The sequence below is a fragment of the Esox lucius genome, chromosome 4 (genome assembly GCF_011004845.1).
Source record: "Esox lucius isolate fEsoLuc1 chromosome 4, fEsoLuc1.pri, whole genome shotgun sequence".
NCBI lineage: Eukaryota > Metazoa > Chordata > Actinopteri > Esociformes > Esocidae > Esox > Esox lucius.
The window spans coordinates 15115810-15136152 of NC_047572.1; the positions used below are offsets into that span (position 1 = coordinate 15115810).

Sequence of the window (20343 nt, forward strand, 5' to 3'; positions counted from 1 at the left end):
ACTCTGCAATTCATTTTTTCAACAGTTAGTCATTTGATGCTATCCTGTAGTTAAACACCTACAGAATAGCATCAGAGAACACTTAATGAGTTTTCAGGAAAGTTTGACTTTTTAAAAAATTCAATTAAAACATACACTCACCTAAAGGATTATTAGGAACACCTGTTCAATTTCTCATGAATGCAATTATCTAATCAACCAATCACATGACAGTTGCTTCAATGCATTTAGGGTTGTGGTCCTGGTCAAGACAATCTCCTGAACTCCAAACTGAATGTCAGAATGGGAATGGCATGGTTGTTGGTGCCAGACGGGCCGGTCTGAGTATTTCACAATTTGCTCAGTTTCTGGGATTTTCACGCACAACCATTTCTAGGGTTTACAAAGAATGGTGTGAAAAGGGAAAAACATCCAGTATGCGGCAGTCCTGTGGGCGAAAATGCCTTGTTAATGCTAGAGGTCAGAGGAGGATGGGCCAACTGATTCAAGCTGATAGAAGAGCAACTTTGAATGAAATAACCACTCATTACAACCGAGGTATGCAGCAAAGCATTTGTGAAGCCACAACACGCACAACCTTGAGGCGGATGGGCTACAACAGCAGAAGACCCCACCGGGTACCACTCATCTCCACTACAAATAGGAAAAGAGGCTACAATTTGCACGAGCTCATCAAAATTGGACAGTTGAAGACTGGAAGAATGTTGCCTTTTCTTGGCACACATTAGGCCCCTTAGTGCCAATTGGGCACTGTTTAAATGCCACGGCCTACCTGAGCATTGTTTCTGACCATGTCCATCCCTTTATGACCACCATGTACCCATCCTCTGATGGCTACTTCCAGCAGGATAATGCACCATGTAACAAAGCTCAAATCATTTCAAATTGGTTTCTTGAACATGACAATGAGTTCACTGTACTGAAATGGCCCCCACAGTCACCAGATCTTAACCCAATAGAGCATCTTTGGGATATGGTGGAACGGGAGCTTGGTGCCCTGGATGTGCATCCCACAAATCTCCATCAACTGCAAGATGCTATCCTATCAATATGGACCAACATTTCTAAAAAATGCTTTCAACACCTTGTTGAATCAATGCCATGTAGAATTAAGGCAGTTCTGAAGGCGAAAGGGGATCAAACACAGTATTAGTATGGTGTTCCTAATAATCCTTTAGGTGAGTGTATTAATGTAATGTACTCTGTAGAGGACATCAGGACTTGTTGACTATATTTTTCTCCTGTAGCACATAGTAGCTCACTGACAGAGGCAGAAAGGATTTTTTTATAAAATAGTTGAGGGTGACTCTGAACTAGACCTGTTAGATTTCCAGGAATTTCCAGAAGAAAAGGTAGAAGCTGTATCAAGATGTATGGCACAGTGCATCTGCCATAGATGGTTGGCTCCGCCAAAACATGCACAATTAAAGGATGTACAGGGACGTACATCAGATGTGTCAAATGTGACATGTTCCTCTGCTTAAACAAAATATACACAATAAGACCAGAGGTATGTGAACACCCCTACTAATTACATTCCGGTGTTTCAACCACAGCCATTGCTCACAGGTGCATAATATCCAGCACACAGCCATGAAATGTCCATAGCTCAGTGACTTTTAATGTGGTACTGTCTTAGGAAGCCACATTTGCCATGTCAGTTCATGAAATTTCTGCCCTACAAGATCTACTCTGGTCAACTGTAACTGCTAGAATTGTGAAGTGGAAGCATGTTGGAGCAACAGCAGTCCAGCCATGAAGTGGTAGATCACACAAACTCACAGGGCAGTTCCGCTGATTGTTGAAGCCTGTAGAGTGCCTATCACTCACCAGTTTCAAACTGCCTCTGGAAGCAACATCAGCACAAGAACTGTGCGTTGGGAGCTTCACAAAAAAATTTCCATGGTTAAGCAGCAGTACGCAAGCCTCATGCATAATGCCAAGCGTCGGCTGGAGTGATGTAAACCACACCGCCACTCGCCTCTGGAGCAGTGAAAATGTGTTCTCTGGAGTGATGAATCTGGGTGTGGCAGATTCCAGGAAAACAGTACCTAGAATGCATAGTGCCTACTATAAAGTTTGGTGGATAAGGGATAATGGTCTAGGGCTGTTTTTCAGGATTTGGGCTAGTCCACTTAGATCCAGTGAAGGGTCAGCTTAATGCTACAGCATATTAAGACATTTTAGACAATTGGATGCTTCCAACTTTGTGGCAACAGTTAGTGTGGTTGTTCCAAGGATATATCTGCTATACATGGATTGTGTGATGCAATCCATGTATAATAGACAACAATTTATAAAGTTCTGGGTCCTGACGTCCTCTGTAGAGGACATACTATATAAACCAAATAAATATTTAAAAAAAAAACACAAAATGTTTAAGTTGTTACTATAACTCCAAACAATTAGAATATGAAATAAAAAACACAAATGAGCAAAATGTTTCTCCCTGGGTCTCAGGAATATCTCTCACTACGTAGTTGTTGGGTGCCATGTCACAATAATTTCATTGTGCAGGATAACGCTGTGTTGTTCGGTACATTTGACAAATAAACCTTGAAACTGAAATGAATTACTTGAAACGCTAGATGGCGACAGTATTCACATCTAGGGAATCTTTGCTTTGTCAAGAACGGTCATGATCAGGGTTGCCATATCTGTGGTTTTCACACAATTGGGCTAATTTTCAAACTATGGTGGTGGGTTTTTGGCCCACCATTTCTGTCTTTATAAGCTACATCGTGTGTTTCTATGCTGTTTTCACAGTCAACATTTCCAAAAGTTGGGATGCATGGGTTTACTTTTGGCAAAAGACAAAATATATCTTCAGCCCACAGTGTGTGCTGCCAACTGTTTAACATGGTGGGGGAATCCATAATGGAATGGCAGCCATCTCATGAGAGTCGTCGGGTCCAATGATCACTCTGCATTGTGGTATAATGGCCAAGGAATATGTGGCCATTTTACAGGATCAGTGGTGCTCTATGTTGCAAGCACCGCTCCCGAACGATGTTTCAATATTCCAGGATGATAATCCCCTATACACACACTGTTAAACACATTTCAGAGTGGTTTTATCAATGCTAGGATGACGTCAAACACCTTCCATGGCCTCCACAATCACCAGATCTGAATGTCATTGAACCTTAATGGGATGTTGATTTTCACCTTGTTTGACTAAGTAGATTTTTACCTTGTTCGAGGAAGTAGATTTTCACCTTGATCAAAGAACTCAAGGCTTTTCTTCTTGAAGAATGGTGCAGTATCACACAGTTCAGGACTTGTATAACAGCATTCCAAATAAGGATTGGCGCTTTTCTTAAGGCAAAGGGTGGTCCTACTAGTTATTAGGTCCTTGATATTAATATATTGTTAGGTTTTTCCATTATTTTGTCCACCCCTTGTTGGTACCTGTTCCTGGACTCTGCGTGTCCCACCTGTGGACAATTGTCAAAGCACTTGGATTGTGGTCATTATACACTCACCTAAAGGATTATTAGGAACCATACTAATACTGTGTTTGACCCCCTTTCGCCTTCAGAACTGCCTTAATTCTACGTGGCATTGATTCAACAAGGTGCTGAAAGCATTCTTTAGAAATGTTGGCCCATATTGATTGGATAGCATCTTGCAGTTGATGGAGATTTGTGGGATGCACATCCAGGGCACGAAGCTCCCGTTCCACCACTTCCCAAAGATGCTCTATTGGGTTGAGATCTGGTGACTGTGGGGGCCATTTCAGTACAGTGAACTCATTGTCATGTTCAAGAAACCAATTTGAAATGATTCGAGCTTTGTGACATGGTGCATTATCCTGCTGGAAGTAGCCATTAGAGGATGGGTACATGGTGGTCATAAAGGGATGGACATGGTCAGAAACAATACTCAGGTAGGCCGTGGCATTTAAACAGTGCCCAATTGGCACTAAGGGGACTAAAGTGTGCCAAGAAAACATCTCCCACACCATAACACCACCACCACCAGCCTGCACAGTGGTAACAAGGCATGATGGATCCATGTTCTCATTCTGTTTACGCCAAATTCTGACTCTACCATCTGAATGTCTCAACAGAAATCGAGACTCATCAGACCAGGCATCATTCTTCCAGTCTTCAACGGTCCAATTTTGGTGAGCTCGTGCAAATTGTAGCCTCTTTTCCTATTTGTAGTGGAGAAGAGTGGTACCCGGTGGGGTCTTCTGCTGTTGTAGCCCATCCGCCTCAAGGTTGTGCGTGTTGTGGCTTCACAAATGCTTTGCTGCATACCTCGATTGTAAAGAGTGGTTATTTCAGTCAAAGTTGCTCTTCTATCAGCTTGAATCAGTCGGCCCATTCTCCTCTGACCTCTAGCATCAACAAGGCACTTTCCCATTCTGACATTCAGTTTGGAGTTCAGGAGATTGTGTTGACCAGGACCACACCCCTAAATGCATTGAAGCAATTTCCATGTGATAGGTTGATTAGATAATTGCATTAATGAGAAATTGAACAGGTGTTCCAAATAATCCTTTAGGTGAGTGTATATTACTAATGTTTAGTTCACCGGTTGTTGGGTGAAATAAAAATATACATTTTGAATAGAGAGCAGTGACTGTTTTTTCTGTTGGTGTGGCAAACAGGTTGTTGTGAATAGTCATGTTCACACCCCCAGCTACCACTGTGAATGATTGGTCAATAATGAAAAAGGTTGGTCGACTTCCAGGGCAAGATATGTTTTATTGACGAAGCCAAGCACAGGTGTTGAAACAGTGGACAAGAAAGCTTATCAAACTCATCCCTGTAATACCTGCTTTTGCATCATAATGTATTTTGCAGTAATATTTGGTTACAGGAATCAAATTTAAAATATCACAACAACTTGAATATAGAGAAGAGATAAGTGATAAGGGCGAAAACCTGTGTGAAAATAAATTGCCTGAATTAATCAGTTGAAGATGAATATAATAATAATTTAATAATTTATAGTCTCATGGTTATTCATCATTTCTCCATTAACAGTCACCCAGATAAAGTTATTTCCCTTCATATTTCCCTATTAAAAGTTAGGCTACATATAATACTGAACAATGTTAATAAAATGCATGCAATAAGTCAGTATGATTGATGTTAATAATTTTTGATTCATTGTTTTAGCTCTGTAAATGTAAAAAACTGACATACCATATTTGGCAACACTTCCTGATGATGAACTTCATATTACATATGTTTCTTCTATAATTTCACATTTAGAAAGTTATCTTATATTTCTTGAACTTATTTCACTCGAAATTGGTAGTAAAGTACTCCCTTGCCTAGAGTCAATGTTTTCTTATTATGAAACCACCTGCAGGTTGAACTCATTCTATCATATCAAAGAAATATGTTTGTTTCCAAATGCCAGTTAGGCATCACTGCATGGTTTGTCCATTCCAGCTTACAAACAAAACTGATTAAATTAAAATCAGAGTAGAAACATTGCATATAAACTAGTCACAGAGGTATATCTCTATTGAGCACAACCTATCATTACATTCTTGCATTTTGTCTTAAGTTTTGCTAATCTTTATGGCACCACCTTCTTTATTATGTTCACTGTGACCCGACCTTTGAGTCTAAACCTTTGTTATATACATTATGGACACTTAGCCCCTTACAGTCTGGACCAAATTCGGAAGGGGCTGGACTCCATGTCTGAATGTCTGGACAGACTGGTAATGTAGCAACAATGTCTGTCTCTCGTCTTGACCTCGTTCCCCTCTCATTTATAGACACTACTGTACAATTTCTCAACCTTTCCTGACTGGACAGAGATCAATGGGATACTGTCTACACATTTACACCTGTACCCAAACTACCCTCAAAAACAGGTAAAGACCTGTCTAACGTGTACAACCTCACATAATCTCCCTTGACATGCACCTTCATAACACTGACCGATTTCCATGAAAAGAAACTTTACATTGTGAGTTGTCTATGGTTGTTATGAGAGTAGTCCAGGGTGCAGCAGGCAGCACTCTTGGTGTACTCCAGTTCCTCGCTCCATGGCATCAATGAGCAACAGCGGGGTGTGTTTAAAGTGTTCTATCATCTCCTTCACTCCAGGGAAACTCTGCAACTCAGCAACACAACAGCATAGTATGTTATGGGCCACTGGTCGGTTTATGTTTCTTTAAGTTGACAAGTGCTAGTCTGTGCACAATCAGGCAATCAATACTGTACCCAGAGTGCCAGATATATTTAACTGTAGCCTGTTTATAAAACTCCTGCTTAGCTAGAACCTACTAGACCCCCCTACAAAAAGTTTTTTTTTCTAGTCCAAAAGTTCTGGAAAGTGCATTACTAATGATTATACTGATATTCTATACATTTTGCCATGAAGGGGAATGAAATAGTTAAAATTTTAAAGCAAATGCGTTTTTATTTAAAACTTTTATCTATGGCTTATAACATAGGTCTTTTGACCTCCAATCAGAAATAATAATAATTGGGTTGGGGCCCCTGGAGATTGACTTCCCAGAACAGGTATCTTGCAAAGCCATCAGTAAATAGGCCCCGACTACCACTGAGGTATACAGTGAGAGAGACAAAGGCAAATGATATTCACATAATGATGAAAATTGCAGGGTGGATAGAAAAGGCAGACGATTGATACTTTACGTGACAAACTGTATGCATATTATAACCAATTTAGAATTTTGTGAAAATTAAATTGACAAAAAAAAACTATGAAGTCAAACTAATTTGTAAAAAACAATATCTATGTAATGTTAACCCTGAACCTAACATTAAGTCAGGGTAAAATTTCATTAAAGGGGCAAAAACCTTGACAGAGCTGAGGGGAAGATGTTTGTTTACCTCACTACCCATGAGGCCCGTTCCCAGCTGATACGTGTTCCCTTTGCGGCGGATTTGGATGTTGTAGACCTTGTCTTGACTCAGCACCATTAGGGTGTAGGGCTGGTCAGGTGAGCCCTTGGAGCTGTCTCTGACCAGAAACGCAGCATCCTGAAACACACAGCTACACTGACACACACTACGTAGGCGGTTGTCCTTCATGCATGGAGGTCTGAGTGAAAGCTGGGTGTGTGTGTGAGGAGCATCGGGATGTGGGGAGATTGCTGACCTTGTTAACCTGTCTGAGGAAAGCTTCAGCCTGGCCTCTGGTCACCAGTCCTCCATACCACCCGGGGTCCATGTCCGTGCCCTGCCCGCCCCCCACCCCAAGCAAACACATGTACGCACAGACAGACCAGGGAATAGAAACAGAACAACTCAGTATCCAAAAGGAAGAGACAACCCCACTGCATCTACAGTAAATCCATGTGTCACTGCATGAGGTGTTTCTGCCAGGTTGTGGTGTATTAACCCCCCCCCCACCCCCCCACCCCCAAATTCTACACCCCTGAGTATGTTCTTAACATCTCAAAAGTGGTATGGAAAATATACATTTATTAGGGCTCTGCTGATGTAACAGCTTTGTATTGATTGATATGCTTACCCTCACTGTCCCTAGTTTTGTGGTGGTGACCTTTGAAGGAGGGTGAAAGGGCAGAGTGGGGTCAACATTTGGTGGTTTACTTGACCTGAATCTGTGGGTAGAGTATGAAATGTTTTTTTGACTATTGTCTTGAACTTTAAAGGAAATGCATTTTCTCTTCTTCTGTCTGCATCTGAATGTAATGAAGAAACCTGAGCTGGTACAAATGTAAATTCCTGTCATTGTTTGAATCAACACTGCCTTTCAATAGACAAGATTAGAAGAGGAAGAAGGCCCTTTCGACTACTGCCATAGGGCCAGTGGATGAAAGGTTTGGGTAGGTTACCTGTTAGAAGATTCTGGTGCCTTTAGTTGAGGGGACTTCCCTGTGGGGGACATACAATAAGAAACATAACATAGGAAAAATACATATACCAAACCTGAATGTTCTGTATCATTTGCAATGTAACTGTGATATGTAGAATAGTGTAAAAACACATTTCTAATTGCCCTTTGTGGATTAAATTTAAACATTTTATAATACTTGACCAGAACTGAATGAACTGACTATGAACCAGTTTAAATCAACCTGTCAAAAAAAAGTTCAATATGAACTCTAGTGTTACTTGTAGGAGTGACTGGGGTGGTTGGATATTGATGAGAAGGTCCTTTCATGGGGGGAGTAGACCGCCCCGGCTTTTTGCTGCGGTCAATCTGGGGGACCAAAGGGGCTGGAGAGGAAGATTTTAAGGAGGAAATTTCACAAGCAAAAAACTCATAAGCTTTCAAAGGCAATGCAAAGGTATGAACTGTTAGGTTGTTCTATCTAACAGGTAAAACCATACAATTTATTTATGACATGACCCGTCTAGTCATTTTAATGATATAGTTTTACCCAAGTTTGTATTCTTATTCATATAATGCACTAATTGTCCCAGTGGTTAAGGGTAAATGTAATTTTCTGGCCTCAGATTTCCTCAGGGAGCTTGATCTACCTCTAAACATATACCATCCTAAACCTCATTATGCTGATCACACCATTAAAAGACACAGACATGTAGTATTGGATTTCATGGAACATAGACAGAGACTTACGCTTTTTTATAACTTTATTTGATTGGTTTGGCCTGGGTAGGGGTGGTTTGACCAGCTAGAGAGAGAAAGATGCAATGAATGAGAGGGAGGGAGAGGGTAACCGAGAAAGAGAGACAAAGAGTACGATAAAATGACAAAGATATGTAAAAGAAGAAAGGGCGAATGTCGGTTGTGTGAAAAGGTAGGGGTTTATAAAAAGATATTGTCATAGATGAGCAGTCATAGTGGTTTAGCCTAAATGTGGCCAAGACATAGATCTGAAAAAGGGGTGTCTCTGAGATAGAAGACACTCACTGCGTCGCCCCTGGGAGCTGAGTGGTGATGAGCCTGAGGTGTGGGGCGCTGGGGTGGTCTGGGAGTCCTCCCTGCTTGAGGTGTTACTGATGGTTCTCCACGAACAGAATCTGCACACACACAGAAACACACGCACACACCAAGCTGAACTATAGAACATTCAGTGGTGCAGTCACTGAATAGTGTCTGACAGTGAAACTACTGGACCTATGTAGTCAGGGTTCTCCAAGGTCTGGGCAGGGTTGAGGAAGCGGGGGATCTCCTCAGTAGAGGAAGGAGGTAGCTCGTAGTCCTCATCACTGTAGTTATCCTCTGCAGCGCCCACTGGTGGTTGGAGTGATGGGTGATCCGACATGGCACAGATATAACTGTCGTCCTCTTCATTGTCGGGGCTCTCATAGTCGTTATCACTCATATCCTACCCGGGGAGGGAAAGGGTGGGGGCAGAGGAAAGGAAATGACGGGGGCAGGATAGGTTTTGATGCAAAAAGACATGTTAGTGATACAGTTATTTATAGTTTTTTTATTGTTGCTCTAAATCTGCAATTTTATTTTTTATTATCATTGCTCATGTGTATGCGACTTATTTGCAATCCAGTGTAAAAGTTCCATGCTTCATATTACAACTCACAAACTCTTCAGAATCCCAGCATTCTTCTTCTTGAACTAAATCTACAAAGACAATCATACAACATATACAATAAGAACAATGAGGGTGGATGTCTCTTATATGTTATAACAGTGGTGTCAGGACAGTCAGGGTGGATGTTTTATCTTATATGTTATAACAGTGGTGTCAGGACAGTCAGGGTGGATGTTTCATCTTATATGTTATAACAGTGGTGTCAGGACAGTCAGGGTGGATGTTTCATCTTATATGTTATAACAGTGGTGTCAGGACAGTCAGGGTGGATGTTTCATCTTATATGTTATAACAGTGGTGTCAGGACAGTCAGGGTGGATGTCTCTTATATGTTATAACAGTGGTGTCAGGACAGTCAGGGTGGATGTTTCATCTTATATGTTATAACAGTGGTGTCAGGACAGTCAGGGTGGATGTTTCATCTTATATGTTATAACAGTGGTGTCAGGACAGTCAGGGTGGATGTTTCATCTTATATGTTATAACAGTGGTGTCAGGACAGTCAGGGTGGATGTCTCTTATATGTTATAACAGTGGTGTCAGGACAGTCAGGGTGGATGTTTCATCTTATATGTTATAACAGTGGTGTCAGGACAGTCAGGGTGGATGTCTCTTATATGTTATAACAGTGGTGTCAGGACAGTCAGGGTGGATGTCTCTTATATGTTGTAACTATAGTGTTAGGACAGTGAGGGTGGATGTCTCTTATATGTTGTAACTATAGTGTTAGGACAGTGAGGGTGGATGTCTCTTATATGTTGTAACTATAGTGTTAGGACAGTGAGGGTGGATGTCTCTTATATGTTGTAACTATAGTGTTAGGACAGTGAGGGTGGATGTATCTTATATGTTGTAACTATAGTGTTAGGACAGTGAGGGTGGATGTCTCTTATATGTTGTAACTATAGTGTTAGGACAGTGAGGGTGGATGTCTCTTATATGTTGTAACTATAGTGTTAGGACAGTGAGGGTGGATGTCTCTTATATGTTGTAACTATAGTGTTAGGACAGTGAGGGTGGATGTCTCTTATATGTTGTAACTATAGTGTTAGGACAGTGAGGGTGGATGTATCTTATATGTTGTAACTATAGTGTTAGGACAGTGAGGGTGGATGTCTCTTATATGTTGTAACTATAGTGTTAGGACAGTGAGGGTGGATGTCTCTTATATGTTGTAACTATAGTGTTAGGACAGTGAGGGTGGATGTCTCTTATATGTTGTAACTATAGTGTTAGGACAGTGAGGGTGGATGTCTCTTATATGTTGTAACTATAGTGTTAGGACAGTGAGGGTGGATGTCTCTTATATGTTGTAACTATAGTGTTAGGACAGTGAGGATGGAGATGGTGTGCCATGCTGCATGTTTACCTTGTTTGTGGTTCTGAGTTTCCTTTGACCTGTTGAAGACAATAGATCCATCAATGTGTGCACTGTATCTCTCTATGTCTCCCTGTCTGCATCTCCCTGTCGATATCTCCCTAAGCAGATATATTCTCATGGGGAGGACACTTCGTACAGCAGCCTATCCACATAATCAATTATCATGGGTCAAATCAAGTCTGGCATTTTTAAGTGGAATTAGAAACCTCTGAAGCCTTTCTGAAGATGATACACTACAAGTGCAACAACAGGATGCTGAACTGGAGATGCAGCGCCTGTAGTATATAAGTATTTGTCACCTCCAGCCGAACATCCTCCTGTCTTCACTCCTGTTGATCTCACCACAGATCTTCATGATGATTCTAGAGAATACAGTCAGATCAGTTATATGATGTTGCCAACAGTCTCCCTCCCAGTTAACCCCATCTTCCTAATATTGTCCCGACAGTGAGACAGACAGACAGACAGGCAGATAGTGAGACACTACCTGATACACTGTCAAAGTCAAAGTATTTTTATTCGTCAAGTAGTGACTAGAAGCAATTTCAAATAACATATACATGGGAATATATATAGACAGTCTGAAAAGAAATCTTAAACTGTATAAATACAAGTGTTGTAGTACCTATAAATGGATACATTAAAATGTGCTAATGTAGATTGAATGTACATAGAACATTGACCAGAGCATATGAAGTGCCAACGCTGCTGCCACAACCAACCACTGCTGCTGTTTACATGGAAGCACATGCAGACCTAACCATTCATTTACTCAGTGGCCAGTTTATTAGATACACCAATCCAGTACCAGGTCGGAACCCTATACCTCCAGAACAACCTTCTGCGAAGGTGTCAGACTCATAACAATACTCTGGGGTCAATGCTGAATATTATTTTGATTGGAAGCTTTATGTTTAGAGTAGACTTGGCTGTAGACACGGCCTAGCTTGAAAAGCTATTTCAGAGATTCTGGAACTGCCACAGCTGACACTAACATATCTACCACGCTTAGCCGCTTATATCAATCATTTGGCCCATTGTAACATTCAATGAAACAGTAACTGAAGGCCTCAATGACTGTTTGGCTGTTTCATTACGTTGCGAAACAGCCATATAACTCACTGACAGAATGAGTGACCTGTTTTCCTAACGTCATCATCACTAGGCGCCATGTAAAAAGATGTAAACCCATTGAAGTCAATATATTTCAAGTGGTTTTATTCAATCAGACACTAAGTTTGGTAACAAAAACAACAAAGGTAAGACACAGTTTGTTGTTGTAATTCTTTTTAAATTAAGGTTTTTCTTTGATTAATAGTTTAGTGAGTGTTGGTCATAGAGGAACACAGCTATAACTGTTGGAATCTGTGAAGTAGCAGCGTTCGAATGGTGTATCGTTTGTGTAGATAGGTTGAGAAAAAGAAGTTATCTGTCTACATATATATGGGCAAGCATGCTTAAAAAATGCACGCTTAAAAAATTAAGAGACCACTGCACCTTTTTCTTTCCCTTCCAAAAACATTGAAAAGAAAGCTTTTGAGTAAGTAACAGAGTGGTTAAAATTTAGAGTACCCCAGATAAACAGGCCACTGTGTTTAGTTTTTAATGTTTATTTCAGGCCAAAAGTAGCCTGAAAGCCTTTCTATGCAGTTGAGAGGAAAGTGGTTAAGACACTGGATGATTTACATTTAAGATTAAAGAGTTGCTTCACAAGTATTACTTCATCTGATTATGAAATAACTTCAGACATACGGAATATGGATGGAGGGAAACCTCTGGAGATCGTTCTCTGTCATGTTCTGCAAGGGTGAACATTTTGGTAATTAAATACATGGATTAAACTTTGATATTTAGTTAAGTTCAGCCATTGTTACAACCAATATTTCATTGTAAACACATTGAACTCCAGAAGTATTTGGACAGTGACACATTTTTTTAAATTTGTTTAGCTCTGTATTCCAGCACAAAATATTAAATAATACAAAAACGATGGGGTCAAAGTGCAGCTTTAATTGACTGTCAGCTTTAAGTTGAGGAACCATTTAGAAATAACATATTTTGTCTCCGGGTTTTAAGGTACCAAAAGTATTTGGACAAATTGACACTAGCCACAAAAAAACAGTGTAACCCTTTTTAGGACAACCAAAAACGTATCACTGAATCGGTAACTATAGCGTATAGTGTATCGTTGTCATTGCATGAGGAAACGCTGTCCAATGATTTTAGAGGCATGAGGATATATTTGAGCAGACATGTCTATACTCTTCAGAAGCTGTAACACACCCTCCACCATGTTTCACGGATGTAGTGGTATAATTTAGATCATGGACAGTTCCTTATTTTCTTCGCTTTTCCTCTTTCCCCTGATAGAGGTCTCATATTGGTCTGTAGCAGTCTATCTTGGTCTTTGAGTTTGTTTGCTATTTCTCAGCTCACCAGTGCTTTCTATCTTCTTAATGTATCAAGCATTTGACATTGGCACACCTAACGTGTTTTGTACTGTATGTCTCTGGTCAATTTAATCATTTATATATCTGGCCAGCTTGACTTCGATTGACACTTCTTTGGTCATAATTTTGTCAGACTCCAGCCACAGACTCTAAGTGCAAATGCTACACATTGACAACACTTTCTGATGGTGCACTGCAAACACACCGTCCTGCCTAAAAACAAACAGCTGTGGAGACAATTGCACAAAAACTTTTGGCGCCCAAAAAGGGAAATATGCAAGCATCCTACATTAATGAAAATAAACTCAAATTAAAGCTGACTATCAGCATGCTAACAGTGTGGTCATTGTGTCACAATCCAAAGAACTGGTATACTAGGCAAAGAAGCTTAACATTTATCAGTATCTAAATACTTTTGGAGTTGCCTCATGAAAATGTGTCTAAGAATTGTATGTAATTCTCCAAAACATCCTATAAACCAACTAACTTATATTACATAAGAATGATATTGTACATAATGTCTGCATTCAAATATTTGTAATTTATCTCCTTTTGCAGAGCAATATATAGGCCACTTCGTAAAATGGGTGATCTGACACTTCCCCTTGATCTGACAGTATAACAGCACACAAGAGTTTCATGAAAGTAATAGCAGCTATGCACATACAAACATACACTCTTACCAGGAAGCGTTCTCCATTCATGTTGGATCTCTTCACCACATTGTCACAGCCAGAGAGCTTCAACTGAGAACATCACAAAAAATGCAGAGATGTCAATTTTTAAGACACAGGCATAAAATTAGAAGCATACATTTTCGTCACTCACTCGTTTCATGTAGTTGGATAGACTATGGGTGTTCCATCCCATAACCTCTGATTTCTGGGGGACACTCTCAAAACTCATTGTCTTTTATCCCCTTCTCTCCTTGAGTTTCAGCTCCGTAGGTGCTGATTAGGTTCAGTGCTTTTCTCAAAGTCTTCTTAGGTCCAGCGCTCTTCTTGATTCTTGGTTAATCTAAGCGTTCTGCTCAAGTCTTCATTAGGGCCCTGTGCTCTTCAATTAATTTAATGTCAAAGGCTTTGGCTTTCCTTCTAAGAAATCAGATTCACACTGCAGAAAACCTTAATGAATGTAGACGGGAGTCAACAACAAGTCTCCACTGTTAGTCCGGTGATGGTGCGTAGCTGCTGAACACCACTCTTCCTGTTGCTCGTTTACTTGGAAGGGTCAGTAGTATCAGTATTCATTTACTGGCAGCTGTTTCTGGAGTCCTCTCTGTAATTTTGTGTTCAGTTCAGGCGTCAGTGTGGATTTCGGTTTATCACACCCACCCTTTCTAGCCTCAGTCAGAAGGGGAAGTTTTGTGTGTGCTGGGTGGCAGCCCAGCAGTGCCAGAATTAGATGTGTCTTAACAATTCAGAGTAATGTGGTGTCTCAAACACATACAGTAAGTAGTTTCACTATTGTCTGACCCTTCTTGCACATGATTGCTTGCAGACAAATAGAACGTCTCTACCTCCTTTGTTGTATCAGTGTCTGAATGTAATATCTGCCCAGTAATAGAATAATTCTTAGATGATACAGTGCATTCAGAAAGTAGTCAGACCCCTTCACTTTTTCCAAATATTGTTACATTACAGCCTTATTCTAAAATGAATACAATTGATATTTTCCTCCATAATAACAAATCCAAAACAGGTTTTTAGAATTTTTTTTTTTTTCAAATGTATTAAAAAATAAAACACCTAAAAATCACATTATTCTAAGTATTCTGACCCTTTGCTATGACACTCCAAATTGAGCTAAGGTGCATCCATTTTTCCTTGATCATCTTCGAGATGTTTCTCCAACTTGATAAGAGTCCATCTGTGCTAAATCAATTGATTAGACACAAGGAATTGTGCACGCATGTCTATATGATATTTCATGTCAGAGCAAAAACCAAACCATGAGGTCTCACTAATTGTCCGTATAGCTCAGAGACAGGATTGTGTCAAGGCACTGATCTTGGGAAGGGTGACAGAAAAGGCTGCTGTCTGCCTTCCAAAAGCAAAGAAATAGAATCACAAAAATGAGTTTAGCCCTAACCATCCAGTCTATTCTTTACATTTCAATATGGCTGGCGATATGTCCGCTTTGATCATTACCACTGGTATACCTATTTCAACTGCATTTATATCTTCATGGACCTGGTCTGCAGACATTGACGTCTGTTACCATCGCATGGATAGCCAGCCCACCAAGCAGCCCACTGCTGAGTCTGGCATCTCACACCAAGGTGAGAAAGGAGGGCAAAGGCGATGGGGAGGATGGGAGGGGAGGGCCAATTTGAGGAGTCCAATAGAGGAAGGCAGTGGAAGGCTGTTGGAGAGAGGATGGGAGGGGTGAGAGGGAAGGGGAGAGGGGCGGATGAGGTGAGAGAACAGGGAAAGGAGGAGTGAGTGAATGAAGAGGAGAAGGGTTTGAGATGAGGGGGCTGGAAGGCTGATCAGTGAACCCCCAGGCATGCAGGGCTGTCTGGGTATGAATACATCTGAACTACTGGGGGGTCCTAACAGAGCCTGCCCCCTGGCAACCAGTCTTCACCATACTGAGAGACATTCCTTAATACGGAGGCTGCTGCTGAACTGAAGCGCACCCTATTGGCTTAAACTGTACACTGAATTTGACATGGGCCCAGTTCAGGTCAATAATAGTGCACGCTGAAGTGCAGAATAAGTGCACTATAGCATCAGAATCACCTTTATTAACTGAGTACATTTACACACAGAGAGAATTGTAATTAGTGTTTAGGTAAAGAACTGTGTAAGGTGTGTGAAACAGAAGTGAGTGAAAACAATGGCGTGCCAGCAGAGAACAGAGTCACTGTTTGTTGGCTGGTCACCACAGGACCTTAGAAGTGTTCCCCTGGGTCACAGCAGATGTCTCACACAGTAAGGTCAGAGTAACAATGTCAATACTGATCTAGGGCCATTTGTGCATTTTTGATCATAAAGAATGTGACTATGTTGAATCCCAGATCAGCAACTGAGACACTTTCAAAAAGAAGGCCCAGGAAATGTGTTCTCCTCCTCAATCAACCCCTAACTCGATGAAAATGCATATCTCCATGATTTAAAACAGATACACTCATAAAACATTTTTAACCAAAGTGGCAGCAATTACTTGTTTACCCTAACTGTTAGCTGAGTGTCCTCAATCTACTCAGCTAGCAAATTGATATATCTCCCTCTCCACATCCCACTATTCTCCCCCTGAGGCAGAGACCCCTGGTTGGGGTAATATCCCAACCATCAGTCACTGATCAGGGACTCTGTGACAGGTTTACGGCATGTCCAGCAGAGTGGAAGAAACCGGGCATGGTGGAGGACAAAACCAATGAGTCCTCAACAGGGTATAGGAGACAGATAATAGGACAGGACCATTCAGCTCTTTCTCCTGGTAATTATGAATAATGGAACTGTCTCCCAAAAATAAGTTAACCGTTTCTCCCCCTTTGCCCCAAAATATGTTGGCTCATGCTCATAACGTCAAACGTTTAAAGTGGCACTGTGCAGAATTCTGTCTCTAAATAATAATTTGACTGTCTCCTCTGCTGCTGAACGAGACTGGAATGGTATAGCCTAGGCAAGGGTGGTTTAGGGTGGGAATGATGGTACTGAGCGTCTAAAACGAGTATGGATTAAAAGTCATTGCAAATGTATAGACGGACCAGCGAGAACAATTTAAATGGGGAATATCTCAGGCAGCCCGATGTATTTGGGTAGAAAAAATATGATTAAAAATATGACCTGCAGATCTGTACTGGTCATTTTTGCTTTTTTATGCTAGCAGTACAGTAAATGGCATAAGGCCTAATTATTGTTCCTTGAAATGGCGATTAGCCTACATCATTTCACATTTGGCTACACCACGCGTGCACATAAAGCTTCCATGGACTTCGACTTTCGTATATGTCAAAAATGTGTTTAATGTTGAGCTACATTCCTGCCCAGTGTTCTGTCTAAGCACACCGCTTGCTTTATTGTGATGCAGTATTAAGGATGTGATTATAACAAGGTCGCTCAACCACCAGTGTCCAGGATTACCATGGCAAACCTCCATAAAGGTAAGCAACACCTCATTACAATTTCCTTCAAACCGCCTGATCCTAATTCGGATCCTTTAAGATTCAATCAACCAACGTTCATATCAAAGTGCAGTTAAACCAACGCTGAAACTGCGACCTGGTCAGGGTGTGAACGGCTGCATGGTTAATCCCATTTTAGTGTATTCACTGTCTGCCTTTTGTTATTCTAAGTGTTTTCGTGTTGTCCTAATTTGTTATGCGTAGGGGAAACGTTTTATTTTCATTAAGCGAAAAGTATTTAGAAGTATTTCTAACTATAAGTTCAACACGTAATGTAATGTTTTATAGGTCCATAAATAACTCCGGTAAGCAAAACAATAATTATTAGTATACTTTTATTAAATATATCCAACGAGGCACATAAATATATAATTTACATCTATAGGCAGAGGAACAGGGTCCAGCCAAGTAGGGGGAAGTGCAGAACAAATAATTCACAACACGTAAAGGTGGAGGAAAGTATTTGTGAATAGAAATAGCTTTGATGACAAGTGACACAAACAAGCTCGTGATTTTACAACGTCCATCATAATGATGTATACATAAAGCTATCATTGGCCTCTTCGGTTATTTGGGTCCTCGGTATCTCCGTCTGTTGTTTTGTCCATGGCCACCCTCTCTTCTAGCACACACGTGTTTTACTATCACCTGTGAGCAGTTATCACACTTAACCGTGCAGCACCATTGAAATATACAGTTACAGCTACTGACTATCTCCGTCCTTCTCTCCTCCACCCGTAGGCCGCACTCATGGCACAACCGGCGGCAGCTTCTCCTCTCCCATTGGTTCAAGCCATCACTGTGATGCAGGCACTCCCTGCCCTCCGTACCGTGAAGGCCCAAGCTGACGTTCCGACCGCAGTAGTCTGGAGATTCCTCCAGGTAAATGAGCTCCGTCCGGGCGATGCTGCTGAAAGCGTCGGCGATGGCACCCCTGTTATCCGCGCTGTTGCCCGACCTCACCCGCCTTTTGTCCATCTCCAGTTTTTGCGCCTGGTCGTGTTTGACTTTGAGGTAGTTGCCGATGTCTCTGAAGTCAGACAACTGCATCCAGCAGGTCTGGACCGAGCAGCTCTCAGACATTCCATGGCACCTACAGACTCGCTTCATGGTGGATTTTACCGCCTACTTGGCACACACAGACCAAGGTGTTAGTGGGTAATAAAAGAATGACCTAATAAAAGCACACACTACTAACACCATGGTTAACGTATGCATAATACGGTGCCCCGTTATTTTTGCAGCAGCGTGGAGGTTATTAACACACCAGTCTACCAGCCTCGTTGTTATGAAGGTTGACCGCAGCCCGGGAGTCCTGACCCGTCTCGAGTGCATCCACGTACTGTTTGGATATCCTCTCCCCGAAATCCACGTTATCACTGCAGCCACCCCACAGCCACCCGCGGCCCCCTAGGAGACAGAAGAAGAGGCCAAACACTTGAGTATCGGTACACATATAGCAGGATAAAACGTTGTCGTTCACGCTGGTTGTGTCATTGGTTTGTGTCTTACCAATTTTACCGTTCCTTGAGCCGTCGCAGCCACAGTTGTCCAGATCCCCAAGACTACAGTTGCGAGTCAGTGTGTACATGACACCTGCTGCACTGATCGCGTGTACAAAAGAGGTCTCTCTCGTGGCTACAAGGACAGATACAGACATCGAATATTTATTTGGTTGAGGCGCCTGCTAGCAGATATGGAAAACGTGACACATTGAGAATCACAATAAATTCAATTCTACATAAGGAGTATCAACCTCAACTCGTTTATCAGTATTTTGCATTACATTTCACTCTGTAGATATTAAAGCTGTTTTCAAAAGATAGTAACGATATGAGACGTAATTATGAGTATGCATTCTGAGCCGTCCTACCACTGCGGAGGCCTTTGTGAGTGGATAGTTGGAGCGCGCTCTCCGGGCAGTTCCACCTGTCCCATGCGAACTGGTGTTTGCATTCCTGAATCCCGCTCTGTGCGCCGACCTGCACGCTACTGGCATACGTCAGATAGGCCTGAAGATAGGTGGGAGAGCACGTTAAACCCAATACAGGTTTATTTCTCGAACTTAAATCCTCCAAATGATATTAGGATGCGAAGAATACGCTGTTACTAGTGAACATATTCATTCAAAATAATTCTACTAGAGTAGGCTTACAGCGTTTATGTTTATAATTACTTTCTATTGAAATTATTATATTGAAATAGATAGACACAACCTCTTTCTTTTCATAGTAAGATACTTTGGAACACTTATTTTATACTTACAAAACAAAAGCTTACCTTGGATCCAGTCATAAGGAAATTGTTTACGGCCCTGAAAGGAGAAAATGTAGCTTGAAACATCACTTAAAAACGGCACCGTAAATTCTACACAGGGTGAAGACCTATTGATCCAGATGAAAACTATTAAATATATATATATATAATATATTTAAAGTGGGTTCTTACCAGGCATGTCCAAAAATAGTTTTTTGAAGGAAAAGAAATAGGAGCCAATGAAATGAACAGAAGACCATTGTAAGTGTTTACCTCCAACCCCAAGGGAAGATCTTGGTATATGATGAGAACAAGCAACTTTCGCCTTTAATTTAAGGGAAGGAATCAGGAACAAATGGTAAGCTTGTTCTTTGTCTTGGCGTTCCGAGAACGCTGATTGGACAATGGCCACATAAGAGTTAAGGAAACTCCTATGGAGAACTTCAAACGGTGTCAGGACACTACAGTTTATTTTCTTCCCGCAGGCGACAAGACACCATGCAGCCAGATTAATGAGATGATCCCGGCCTCCCGTGGAGCCATGGCCCTCAATAGAACACCAATAAACAAAACAGACTGTCGAACCTGAATATAAAAATGTCCAAAACACTCTCAGAAAACAGGAATCAAAATAACA

General features: G+C 41.2%; 2 protein-coding genes across 4 annotated transcripts; both read right to left on the minus strand.

The window, feature by feature from the left end:
* Positions 1–4701: 4701 nt before the first annotated feature.
* Positions 4702–14612, minus strand: lcp2b (lymphocyte cytosolic protein 2b). Of its 2 annotated transcripts, XM_010894377.3 has the most exons (15): positions 14147–14612; positions 14002–14064; positions 12621–12667; positions 11168–11230; positions 10857–10885; positions 9476–9516; positions 9052–9262; positions 8845–8954; positions 8551–8605; positions 8082–8186; positions 7802–7841; positions 7477–7567; positions 7102–7182; positions 6834–6983; positions 4702–6087 (listed from the first exon to the last, which is right to left on the minus strand). In XM_010894377.3, the coding sequence occupies exons 1-15, from the start codon at positions 14222–14224 to the stop codon at positions 5959–5961; spliced, it is 1293 nt and encodes a 430-aa protein (XP_010892679.1). In that variant the 5' UTR covers positions 14225–14612; the 3' UTR covers positions 4702–5958. The 2 variants fall into 2 exon arrangements, with proteins under 2 accessions (XP_010892679.1, XP_010892680.1); XM_010894378.3 differs by lacking the exons at positions 12621–12667; positions 14147–14612 and having other exon boundaries at positions 14002–14052.
* A 3246-nt stretch (positions 14613–17858) lies between these two features.
* LOC105024438 (protein Wnt-8a-like) lies at positions 17859–20093 on the minus strand. 2 transcript variants are annotated; one of them, XM_020045867.2, is made up of 6 exons: positions 19980–20093; positions 19731–19764; positions 19324–19462; positions 18963–19088; positions 18718–18860; positions 17859–18575 (listed from the first exon to the last, which is right to left on the minus strand). In XM_020045867.2, exons 2-6 carry the CDS (start codon positions 19743–19745, stop codon positions 18018–18020), a joined length of 981 nt encoding a protein of 326 aa, XP_019901426.1. In that variant the 5' UTR covers positions 19746–19764; positions 19980–20093; the 3' UTR covers positions 17859–18017. The 2 variants fall into 2 exon arrangements, with proteins under 2 accessions (XP_019901426.1, XP_028975299.1); XM_029119466.2 differs by lacking the exon at positions 19980–20093 and adding an exon at positions 19899–19946.
* Between the last annotated feature and the right edge of the window lie 250 nt (positions 20094–20343).